The 12,500-nt window shown below is 28.9% G+C and overlaps 1 protein-coding gene across 1 annotated transcript in view; it reads right to left on the bottom strand.

Moving 5' to 3' along the window:
* LOC137630510 (ras and EF-hand domain-containing protein homolog) overlaps positions 1–12,500 on the bottom strand; it is a 63,855-nt gene that overhangs the window by 22,391 nt on the left and 28,964 nt on the right. Inside the window, 2 exon segments of the mRNA XM_068362019.1 lie at positions 218–355; positions 9,943–10,141. Of these exon segments, the coding sequence (XP_068218120.1) occupies positions 218–355; positions 9,943–10,141 (337 nt within the window).

The raw sequence follows: 12,500 nt of genomic DNA, 5'->3' as shown, positions 1-12,500 counted from the left end.
TATAGGCTTCCCCAAACCTCCCATCCTTAGCTCACAAGGATGGTGAGACTGCAGCTACCAAAGGAACAAACAGGTTTGAACGGGACTCGAACCTCAGTCTTTCGTTTACCAGTCAGTGACGTTACCACATTGGCCACCACAACCACAACAATGGCACTCGTCTCGCTATAATTATTATTATTATTATTATTATTATTATTATTATTATTATTATTACCTCTCTTTTCCAAGGGCCGTTCGCGTGACTTCATCCAACCTGTTGGTGAGATTATTCCAAGCCTGGTAGACGCTCTCTCTCCTCTTCAGTTCCTCGTCACCCAACGGACATCTGGTCTCGTCATCTGATTCGCAGCTCCTGCGGGAGGAAATGCTTATTGGACTAATTTGCGATGCTGTGTTCGCTTTTTCTTTCTATTTGGAAGTGTGGGAATGGATACGGATTTCGTTAATTACAGCGGATAATGGTAGCTTCTTTGGGGGGCGTTGACGGGTAGAGTTTGGGCTCTTCCTCTTCAAGAATTGAGAGAGAGAGAGAGAGAGAGAGAGAGAGAGAGAGAGAGAGAGAGAGAGAGCAGCATTGTATTAATTTTCAATTTCACCCAAACGTTTTTTTTTCTTACAATTTCATCAGCATTTTATTCATTTTCAATCTCACCCAAACGTTTTTTCATATATACAATTTCATCGCCTTTTTATTCATTTTCAATCTCACACAAATGTTTTTTTTTTTTTAATACAATTTCATCAGCATTTTATTCATTTTCAATCTCACCCAAACGTTTTTTTTTTTTTCATACAATTTCATCAGCATTTTATTCATTTTCAATCTCACCCAAATGTTTTTTTTTATACAATTTCATCTGCATTTTATTCATATTCAATCTCACCCAAACGTATTTTTTTTTATACAATTTCATCAACATTTTATACATTTTCATTCTCACCCAGACGTTTTTTGTATCCAATTTCATCAGCATTTTATTCATTTTCAATCTCAACTAAACGTTTTTTTATACAATTTCATCTGCATTTTATTAATTTTCAATCTCACCCAAACATTTTTTCATACAATTTCATCAGCATTTTATTCATTTTCAATCTCACCCAAACGTTTTTCTTATACAACTTCATCAGCATTTTATTCATTTTCAATTTCACCCAAACGTTTTTTTTCATACAATTTCATCAGCATTTTATTCATTTTCAATCTCACCCGAACGTTTTTTTTCCATACAATTCCATCAGCATTTTATTTATTTTCAATCTCACCCAAGCGTTTCTCTTATACAATTTCATCAGCATTTTATTAATTTTCAATCTCACCCAAACGTTTTTTTTTTTCATACAATTTCATCGGTTTTTCATTTATTTTCAATCTCGCCTAAACGTTTTTTTCATACAATTCCATCAATAGTTTATACATATTCAATCTCACTCAGACGTTTTTTTTACACAATTCCCTCAGCATTTTATTCATTTTCAATCTCACCCAAACGTTTTTTCATACAATTTCATCAGCATTTTATTCATTTTCAATCTCACTCAGACTTTTTTTTTTCATACAATTCCATCAGCATTTTATTCATTTTCAATATCACCCAAACGTTTTGTTTTCATACAATTCCATCAGCATTTTATTAATTTTCAATCTCACCCAAATGATTTTTTTTCATACAATTCCATCAGCATTTTATTAATTTTCAATCTCACCCAAAAGTTTTTTCTCATACAATTTCATCAGCATTTTATTCTTTTTCAATCTCACCCGAACGTTTTTCTTATACAATTTCATCAGCGTTTTATTCATTTTCAATCTCACCTAAACGTTTTGTTTTCATACAATTCCATCGGCATTTTATTAATTTTCATTTTTACCCAAACATTTATTTTCATACAATTCCATCAGCATTTTTATTCATTTTCAATCTCACCCAAATTGTTTTTTTATACAATTCCATTAGCATTTTATTCATTTTCAATCTCACCCAAACGTTTTTTTCATACAATTCCATCAGCATTTTATTCATTTTCAATCTCACCCAAACGTTTGGTTTTCATACAATTCCATCAGCATTTTATTAATTTTCATTTTTACCCAAACATTTTTTTTCATACAATTCCATCAGCATTTTATTCATTTTCAATCTCACCCAAATTGTTTTTTCATACAATTCCATTAGCATTTTATTCATTTTCAATCTCACCCAAACGTTTTTTTCATACACTTCCATCAGCATTTTACTAATTTTCAATCTCACCCAAACGTTTTTTTTTAATACAATTTCATCTGCATTTTATTCATATTCAATGTCACCCAAATGATTTTTTCATACAATTCCATCAGCATTTTATTAATTTTCATTGTCACCCAAACGTTTTTTTCATACAGTTCCTTGAGCATTTTATTCATTTTGAATCTCACCCAAACGTTTTTTTTTTTTTTTTTCATACAATTTCATCTTCAGTTTATACATTTTCAATCTCACCCAAACGATTTTTTTCATACAATTTCATCAGCATTTTATTCATTTTTAATCTCACCCGAACGTTTTTATTACATACAATTTCAATAGATTCATATTCAGTCTCACCCAAAAGTTTTTTTATACAATTTCCTCAGCATTTCATTCATTTTGAATCTCACCCAAACTTTTTTTTTTTTATACAATTTCATCAGTATTTTATTAATTTTCGATCTCACCCAAACGTTTTTTTTTATACAATTTCATCAGCATTTATTTCATTTTCAATCTCACCCGAACGTTTTTTTTATACAATTTCATCAGCATTTTATTCATTTTCAATCTCACCCAGACGTTTTTTTCCATACAATTTCATCAGCATTTTATTCATTTTCAATTTCACCCAAACGTTTTTTTTTTTCATACAATTTCATCTACAGTTTATACATTTTCAATCTCACCCGAACGGTTTTTTTCATACAATTTCATCAGCATTTTATTCATTTTCAATCTCACCCAAACGTTTTTTTTCATAGAACTCCATCAGCATTTTATTCATTTTCAATTTCACCCAAACGTTTTTTTTTTTCATACAATTTCATCTACAGTTTATACATTTTCAATCTCACCCGAACGGTTTTTTTCATACAATTTCATCAGCATTTTATTAATTTTCAATCTCACCCAAACGTTTTTTTTCATAGAACTCCATCAGCATTTTATTCATTTTCAATCTCACCCTAACGTTTTTTTCATACAATTTCATCAGCATTTTATTCATTTTCAATCTCACCCAAACGTTTTTTTCATAGAACTCCATCAGCATTTTATTCATTTTGAATCTCGCCCAAACGTTTTTTTCATACAATTTCATCAGCATTTTATTCATTTTCAATCACCCAAACGTCTTTTTTTCATAGAACTCCATCAGCATTTTATTCATTTTCAATTTCACCCAAACGTTTTTTTCGTACAATTTCATCAGCATTTTATTCATTTTCAATCTCACCCAGACGTTTTTTTTTTTTTTTTCATAGAACTCCATCAGCATTTTATTCATTTTCAATCTCACCCAAACATTTTTTTTTTTTCATACAACTCCATCAGCATTTTATTCATTTTCAATCTCACCCAAACGTATTTTTTTGCATACAACTCCATCAGCATTTTATTCATTTTCAATCTCACCCAAACGTTTTTTTCATACAACTCCATCAGCATTTTATTCATTTTCAATTGCACCCAAACGTTTTTTTTTTTCATACAACTCCATCAACATTTTATTCATTTTCAATCTCACCCAAATGTTTTTTTTTTTTCATACAATTTCATCAGCATTTTATTCATTTTCAATCTCACCCAAATGTTTTTTTTTTTTCATACAATTTCATCAGCATTTTATTCATTTTCAATCTCACCCAAATGTTTTTTTTTATACAATTTCATCTGCATTTTATTCATATTCAATCTCACCCAAACGTATTTTTTTTTATACAATTTCATCAACATTTTATACATTTTCATTCTCACCCAGACGTTTTTTGTATCCAATTTCATCAGCATTTTATTCATTTTCAATCTCAACTAAACGTTTTTTTATACAATTTCATCTGCATTTCATTAATTTTCAATCTCACCCAAACATTTTTTCATACAATTTCATCAGCATTTTATTCATTTTCAATCTCACCCAAACGTTTTTCTTATACAACTTCATCAGCATTTTATTCATTTTCAATTTCACCCAAACGTTTTTTTTCATACAATTTCATCAGCATTTTATTCATTTTCAATCTCACCCGAACGTTTTTTTTCCATACAATTCCATCAGCATTTTATTTATTTTCAATCTCACCCAAGCGTTTCTCTTATACAATTTCATCAGCATTTTATTAATTTTCAATCTCACCCAAACGTTTTTTTTTTCATACAATTTCATCGGTTTTTCATTTATTTTCAATCTCGCCTAAACGTTTTTTTCATACAATTCCATCAATAGTTTATACATATTCAATCTCACTCAGACGTTTTTTTTACACAATTCCCTCAGCATTTTATTCATTTTCAATCTCACCCAAACGTTTTTTCATACAATTTCATCAGCATTTTATTCATTTTCAATCTCACTCAGACTTTTTTTTTTTCATACAATTCCATCAGCATTTTATTCATTTTCAATATCACCCAAACGTTTTGTTTTCATACAATTCCATCAGCATTTTATTAATTTTCAATCTCACCCAAATGATTTTTTTTCATACAATTCCATCAGCATTTTATTAATTTTCAATCTCACCCAAAAGTTTTTTCTCATACAATTTCATCAGCATTTTATTCTTTTTCAATCTCACCCGAACGTTTTTCTTATACAATTTCATCAGCGTTTTATTCATTTTCAATCTCACCTAAACGTTTTGTTTTCATACAATTCCATCGGCATTTTATTAATTTTCATTTTTACCCAAACATTTATTTTCATACAATTCCATCAGCATTTTTATTCATTTTCAATCTCACCCAAATTGTTTTTTTATACAATTCCATTAGCATTTTATTCATTTTCAATCTCACCCAAACGTTTTTTTCATACAATTCCATCAGCATTTTATTCATTTTCAATCTCACCCAAACGTTTGGTTTTCATACAATTCCATCAGCATTTTATTAATTTTCATTTTTACCCAAACATTTTTTTTCATACAATTCCATCAGCATTTTATTCATTTTCAATCTCACCCAAATTGTTTTTTCATACAATTCCATTAGCATTTTATTCATTTTCAATCTCACCCAAACGTTTTTTTCATACACTTCCATCAGCATTTTACTAATTTTCAATCTCACCCAAACGTTTTTTTTTAATACAATTTCATCTGCATTTTATTCATATTCAATGTCACCCAAATGATTTTTTCATACAATTCCATCAGCATTTTATTAATTTTCATTGTCACCCAAACGTTTTTTTTCATACAGTTCCTTGAGCATTTTATTCATTTTGAATCTCACCCAAACGTTTTTTTTTTTTTTTTCATACAATTTCATCTTCAGTTTATACATTTTCAATCTCACCCAAACGATTTTTTTCATACAATTTCATCAGCATTTTATTCATTTTTAATCTCACCCGAACGTTTTTATTACATACAATTTCAATAGATTCATATTCAGTCTCACCCAAAAGTTTTTTTATACAATTTCCTCAGCATTTCATTCATTTTGAATCTCACCCAAACTTTTTTTTTTTTTATACAATTTCATCAGTATTTTATTAATTTTCGATCTCACCCAAACGTTTTTTTTTATACAATTTCATCAGCATTTATTTCATTTTCAATCTCACCCGAACGTTTTTTTTATACAATTTCATCAGCATTTTATTCATTTTCAATCTCACCCAGACGTTTTTTCCATACAATTTCATCAGCATTTTATTCATTTTCAATTTCACCCAAACGTTTTTTTTTTCATACAATTTCATCTACAGTTTATACATTTTCAATCTCACCCGAACGGTTTTTTTCATACAATTTCATCAGCATTTTATTCATTTTCAATCTCACCCAAACGTTTTTTTTCATAGAACTCCATCAGCATTTTATTCATTTTCAATTTCACCCAAACGTTTTTTTTTTTCATACAATTTCATCTACAGTTTATACATTTTCAATCTCACCCGAACGGTTTTTTTCATACAATTTCATCAGCATTTTATTAATTTTCAATCTCACCCAAACGTTTTTTTTCATAGAACTCCATCAGCATTTTATTCATTTTCAATCTCACCCTAACGTTTTTTTCATACAATTTCATCAGCATTTTATTCATTTTCAATCTCACCCAAACGTTTTTTTCATAGAACTCCATCAGCATTTTATTCATTTTGAATCTCGCCCAAACGTTTTTTTCATACAATTTCATCAGCATTTTATTCATTTTCAATCACCCAAACGTCTTTTTTTCATAGAACTCCATCAGCATTTTATTCATTTTCAATTTCACCCAAACGTTTTTTTCGTACAATTTCATCAGCATTTTATTCATTTTCAATCTCACCCAGACGTTTTTTTTTTTTTTTTCATAGAACTCCATCAGCATTTTATTCATTTTCAATCTCACCCAAACATTTTTTTTTTTTTCATACAACTCCATCAGCATTTTATTCATTTTCAATCTCACCCAAACGTATTTTTTTTGCATACAACTCCATCAGCATTTTATTCATTTTCAATCTCACCCAAACGTTTTTTTCATACAACTCCATCAGCATTTTATTCATTTTCAATTGCACCCAAACGTTTTTTTTTTCATACAACTCCATCAACATTTTATTCATTTTCAATCTCACCCAAATGTTTTTTTTTTTTCATACAATTTCATCAGCATTTTATTCATTTTCAATCTCACCCAAATGTTTTTTTTTTTTCATACAATTTCATCAGCATTTTATTCATTTTCAATCTCACCCAAATGTTTTTTTTTATACAATTTCATCTGCATTTTATTCATATTCAATCTCACCCAAACGTATTTTTTTTTATACAATTTCATCAACATTTTATACATTTTCATTCTCACCCAGACGTTTTTTGTATCCAATTTCATCAGCATTTTATTCATTTTCAATCTCAACTAAACGTTTTTTTATACAATTTCATCTGCATTTTATTAATTTTCAATCTCACCCAAACATTTTTTTCATACAATTTCATCAGCATTTTATTCATTTTCAATCTCACCCAAACGTTTTTCTTATACAACTTCATCAGCATTTTATTCATTTTCAATTTCACCCAAACGTTTTTTTTCATACAATTTCATCAGCATTTTATTCATTTTCAATCTCACCCGAACGTTTTTTTTCCATACAATTCCATCAGCATTTTATTTATTTTCAATCTCACCCAAGCGTTTCTCTTATACAATTTCATCAGCATTTTATTAATTTTCAATCTCACCCAAACGTTTTTTTTTTCATACAATTTCATCGGTTTTTCATTTATTTTCAATCTCGCCTAAACGTTTTTTTCATACAATTCCATCAATAGTTTATACATATTCAATCTCACTCAGACGTTTTTTTTACACAATTCCCTCAGCATTTTATTCATTTTCAATCTCACCCAAACGTTTTTTCATACAATTTCATCAGCATTTTATTCATTTTCAATCTCACTCAGACTTTTTTTTTTCATACAATTCCATCAGCATTTTATTCATTTTCAATATCACCCAAACGTTTTGTTTTCATACAATTCCATCAGCATTTTATTAATTTTCAATCTCACCCAAATGATTTTTTTTCATACAATTCCATCAGCATTTTATTAATTTTCAATCTCACCCAAAAGTTTTTTCTCATACAATTTCATCAGCATTTTATTCTTTTTCAATCTCACCCGAACGTTTTTCTTATACAATTTCATCAGCGTTTTATTCATTTTCAATCTCACCTAAACGTTTTGTTTTCATACAATTCCATCGGCATTTTATTAATTTTCATTTTTACCCAAACATTTATTTTCATACAATTCCATCAGCATTTTTATTCATTTTCAATCTCACCCAAATTGTTTTTTTATACAATTCCATTAGCATTTTATTCATTTTCAATCTCACCCAAACGTTTTTTTTCATACAATTCCATCAGCATTTTATTCATTTTCAATCTCACCCAAACGTTTGGTTTTCATACAATTCCATCAGCATTTTATTAATTTTCATTTTTTACCCAAACATTTTTTTTCATACAATTCCATCAGCATTTTATTCATTTTCAATCTCACCCAAATTGTTTTTTCATACAATTCCATTAGCATTTTATTCATTTTCAATCTCACCCAAACGTTTTTTTCATACACTTCCATCAGCATTTTACTAATTTTCAATCTCACCCAAACGTTTTTTTTTAATACAATTTCATCTGCATTTTATTCATATTCAATGTCACCCAAATGATTTTTTCATACAATTCCATCAGCATTTTATTAATTTTCATTGTCACCCAAACGTTTTTTTCATACAGTTCCTTGAGCATTTTATTCATTTTGAATCTCACCCAAACGTTTTTTTTTTTTTTTTTCATACAATTTCATCTTCAGTTTATACATTTTCAATCTCACCCAAACGATTTTTTTCATACAATTTCATCAGCATTTTATTCATTTTTAATCTCACCCGAACGTTTTTATTACATACAATTTCAATAGATTCATATTCAGTCTCACCCAAAAGTTTTTTTATACAATTTCCTCAGCATTTCATTCATTTTGAATCTCACCCAAACTTTTTTTTTTTTATACAATTTCATCAGTATTTTATTAATTTTCGATCTCACCCAAACGTTTTTTTTTATACAATTTCATCAGCATTTATTTCATTTTCAATCTCACCCGAACGTTTTTTTTTATACAATTTCATCAGCATTTTATTCATTTTCAATCTCACCCAGACGTTTTTTCCATACAATTTCATCAGCATTTTATTCATTTTCAATTTCACCCAAACGTTTTTTTTTTTCATACAATTTCATCTACAGTTTATACATTTTCAATCTCACCCGAACGGTTTTTTTCATACAATTTCATCAGCATTTTATTCATTTTCAATCTCACCCAAACGTTTTTTTTCATAGAACTCCATCAGCATTTTATTCATTTTCAATTTCACCCAAACGTTTTTTTTTTTTCATACAATTTCATCTACAGTTTATACATTTTCAATCTCACCCGAACGGTTTTTTTCATACAATTTCATCAGCATTTTATTAATTTTCAATCTCACCCAAACGTTTTTTTTCATAGAACTCCATCAGCATTTTATTCATTTTCATTCTCACCCTAACGTTTTTTTCATACAATTTCATCAGCATTTTATTCATTTTCAATCTCACCCAAACGTTTTTTTCATAGAACTCCATCAGCATTTTATTCATTTTGAATCTCGCCCAAACGTTTTTTTCATACAATTTCATCAGCATTTTATTCATTTTCAATCACCCAAACGTCTTTTTTTCATAGAACTCCATCAGCATTTTATTCATTTTCAATTTCACCCAAACGTTTTTTTCGTACAATTTCATCAGCATTTTATTCATTTTCAATCTCACCCAGACGTTTTTTTTTTTTTTTTCATAGAACTCCATCAGCATTTTATTCATTTTCAATCTCACCCAAACATTTTTTTTTTTTTCATACAACTCCATCAGCATTTTATTCATTTTCAATCTCACCCAAACGTATTTTTTTGCATACAACTCCATCAGCATTTTATTCATTTTCAATCTCACCCAAACGTTTTTTTCATACAACTCCATCAGCATTTTATTCATTTTCAATTGCACCCAAACGTTTTTTTTTTCATACAACTCCATCAACATTTTATTCATTTTCAGTCTCACCCAAAAGTTTTTTTTTTTTTTTTTTTTTTTTTTTTTTTTTTTTTTTTTTTTTTTTTTCATACAAACGTTAAAAAATCTTACTTGATGGAAAATCTCCTCTTGTTTTGCACCTCGGTCTCGGGATTGAGGAATTCCCGGAATCCTTTTGAGAATTCCTCGTAGCAGATCTTGCCATCCTTGTCCTGGTCGAGGTCGGTGAAGATGACGTTGGAATCCTCCGCAGGGATCCCCAGTCCTGAGCACAGTTCCTTTAATTCCTCCTCGACAATGTATCCTTTGCCTTTTTGGGGAGGAATGCAAATTGAATAGGTGGATTAGAAGAGCCTTTGAGAGTTGACATTAGAAGTTTTATGGATTAGTGAGGAACCTATTATGGGGAGAAGATCGAGAGGAAGGCAAAGAATTAAATGGCGAGATAAGATGAAGGATGATATGGAGAGAATAGGTTTACTTTGACAGAAGATATTGGAATCGGTGTATCAGGCAACCAACCCCTTAATTTTGGGATAATGGTGAGAAAAAACGAGATTTTATATTCTATATATATATATATATATATGTGTATATATATATATATGTGTGTGTGTATATATATATATATATATATAGATATATATATATATATATATATATCTATATATATATATATATATATATGTAAATTGGTGGATGAGTTTTTTATATATATATAAATTGGTGGAAGAAGATGCCTTTTGTATAGAAGGCATTAGGGAGGGCGCATCAGGCAACCAACCCCCTTAATGTATGTAGGAATAATGGTGGGAAAAACGAAGATAATTTTTTATTCTTATAAATTTGTGGAAAAGGATGTCTTTGACAGAAGGCAAGGGAGAGGGTGCATCAGGCAACCGACCCTTCAATGTAGTGATAACGGTGGAGGATTTTTTTTTTTTTTTTTTTTCAAGAGATAGTTTTTTCTTCAATTATGAACAAAATTAGGTTTTTATTCTTTATGAAATGTAAACAGATAAGCTTCTGAGTAGATAGAGTGAACAGACATTGCTAATGAAGTCATTGCGATTTTAAAGAGATATTTAACCACACGCATCTTTTAAAACTAGGGTTTTATTTCTATATATGGTAATTTTTCATTTGTAGTATAATTTCCTTTAACCAAAATATATTATAGTGTAATATCAATATTTAAAAGCTATATTACTTTTTTAGAATTATATTCGATTTCCTAATAAACAATTTACAATTTCATTCAATAAAATGCTTTTAATCCAAAAATTTTAATTTTTATGACAGTTGAATATCAAAACAGTTTTATATTTTTCATCTTATCTTTTCACTTAACCATTAATATAATTTCCCTCACGCCAGACGGACTTGAAAGCAGATTCAGAGAAACAGTAATTTAGACAATAATTTAAGAAGTGGCTTCAAATAAAATGCAGATTTATCATCTTCAGCGGCTTCATTTCTCGTAATTCTCAAGATTACGTTTAATGAAATGAGAAGAGATTTATGGAGGGAAAGATATATACATAAATAAGTACACAAAAAGAATGCATATACCGAAGGCCCCTAACTTCTAACATGAATCCAACTTAAAATAAACAGAGATATGATAAAGAAATATTGTAATAAAATACTTTTATGTCATTCAATACAGTAAACAAATTGACATTCGTGATAACCAGATATATATTTTATTTTAAACCTATTTATTGACTTTAGTAGCTGGAAATCTTAGGCATGGGATTTGGAATAGGCTTACCTTAGTAGGCCAAAATGAACACAATTCGACTTTACAAGCAACGCGACTTACAGCCAATTCGACTTGCAAACAACCCGACATACAGGCAACTTGACCTACAAACTTAGTCTTGGAACCTATGAAGTTTGTAATTAGAACCTTACACAATTTATAGGCTTAACAATGGATGTAGAGCAATTTACTATGGCTTGTTTATTTCTCCTTTAAACAATTTATAGGCTTAACAATGGATGTAGAGTAATTTACTATGGCTTGTTTATTTCTCCTTTAAACATTTTATAGACTTAACAAAGGATCTAGAGTAATTTATTATGGCTTGTTTATTTCTCCTTTAAACAATTTATAGGCTTAGTAATGGATGTAGAGTAATTTACTATGGCTTGTTTATTTCTCCTTTAAACAATTTATAGGCTCAGTAATGGATGTAGAGTAATTTACTATGGCTTGTTTATTTCTCCTTTAAACAATTTATAGGCTTAGTAATTGATGTAGCGTAATTTACTATGGCTTGTTTATTTCTCCTTTAAACATTTTATAGACTTAACAAAGGATGTAGAGTAATTTACTATGGCTTGTTTATTTCTCCTTTAAACAATTTATAGGCTTAGTAATGGATGTAGAGTAATTTACTATGGCTTGTTTATTTCTCCTTTAAACAATTTATAGGCTTAGTAATTGATGTAGCGTAATTTACTATGGCTAGTTTATTTCTCCTTTAAACAGTTTATAGGCTTAGTAATTGATGTAGCGTAATTTACTATGGCTTGTTTATTTCTCCTTTAAACAATTTATAGGCTTTACAGTGAATGTAGCGTAATTTACTATGGCTTGTTTATTTCTCATTTAAACAATTTATAGGCTTAACAATGAATGTAGCGTAATTTACTATGGCTTG

This window comes from Palaemon carinicauda, chromosome 38 (assembly GCF_036898095.1).
Source record: "Palaemon carinicauda isolate YSFRI2023 chromosome 38, ASM3689809v2, whole genome shotgun sequence".
Taxonomy (NCBI): Eukaryota; Metazoa; Arthropoda; class Malacostraca; order Decapoda; family Palaemonidae; genus Palaemon; species Palaemon carinicauda.
The sequence above is the reverse complement of the archived record's forward strand: the minus strand, read 5'-3'. Positions and strand labels throughout refer to the sequence as shown.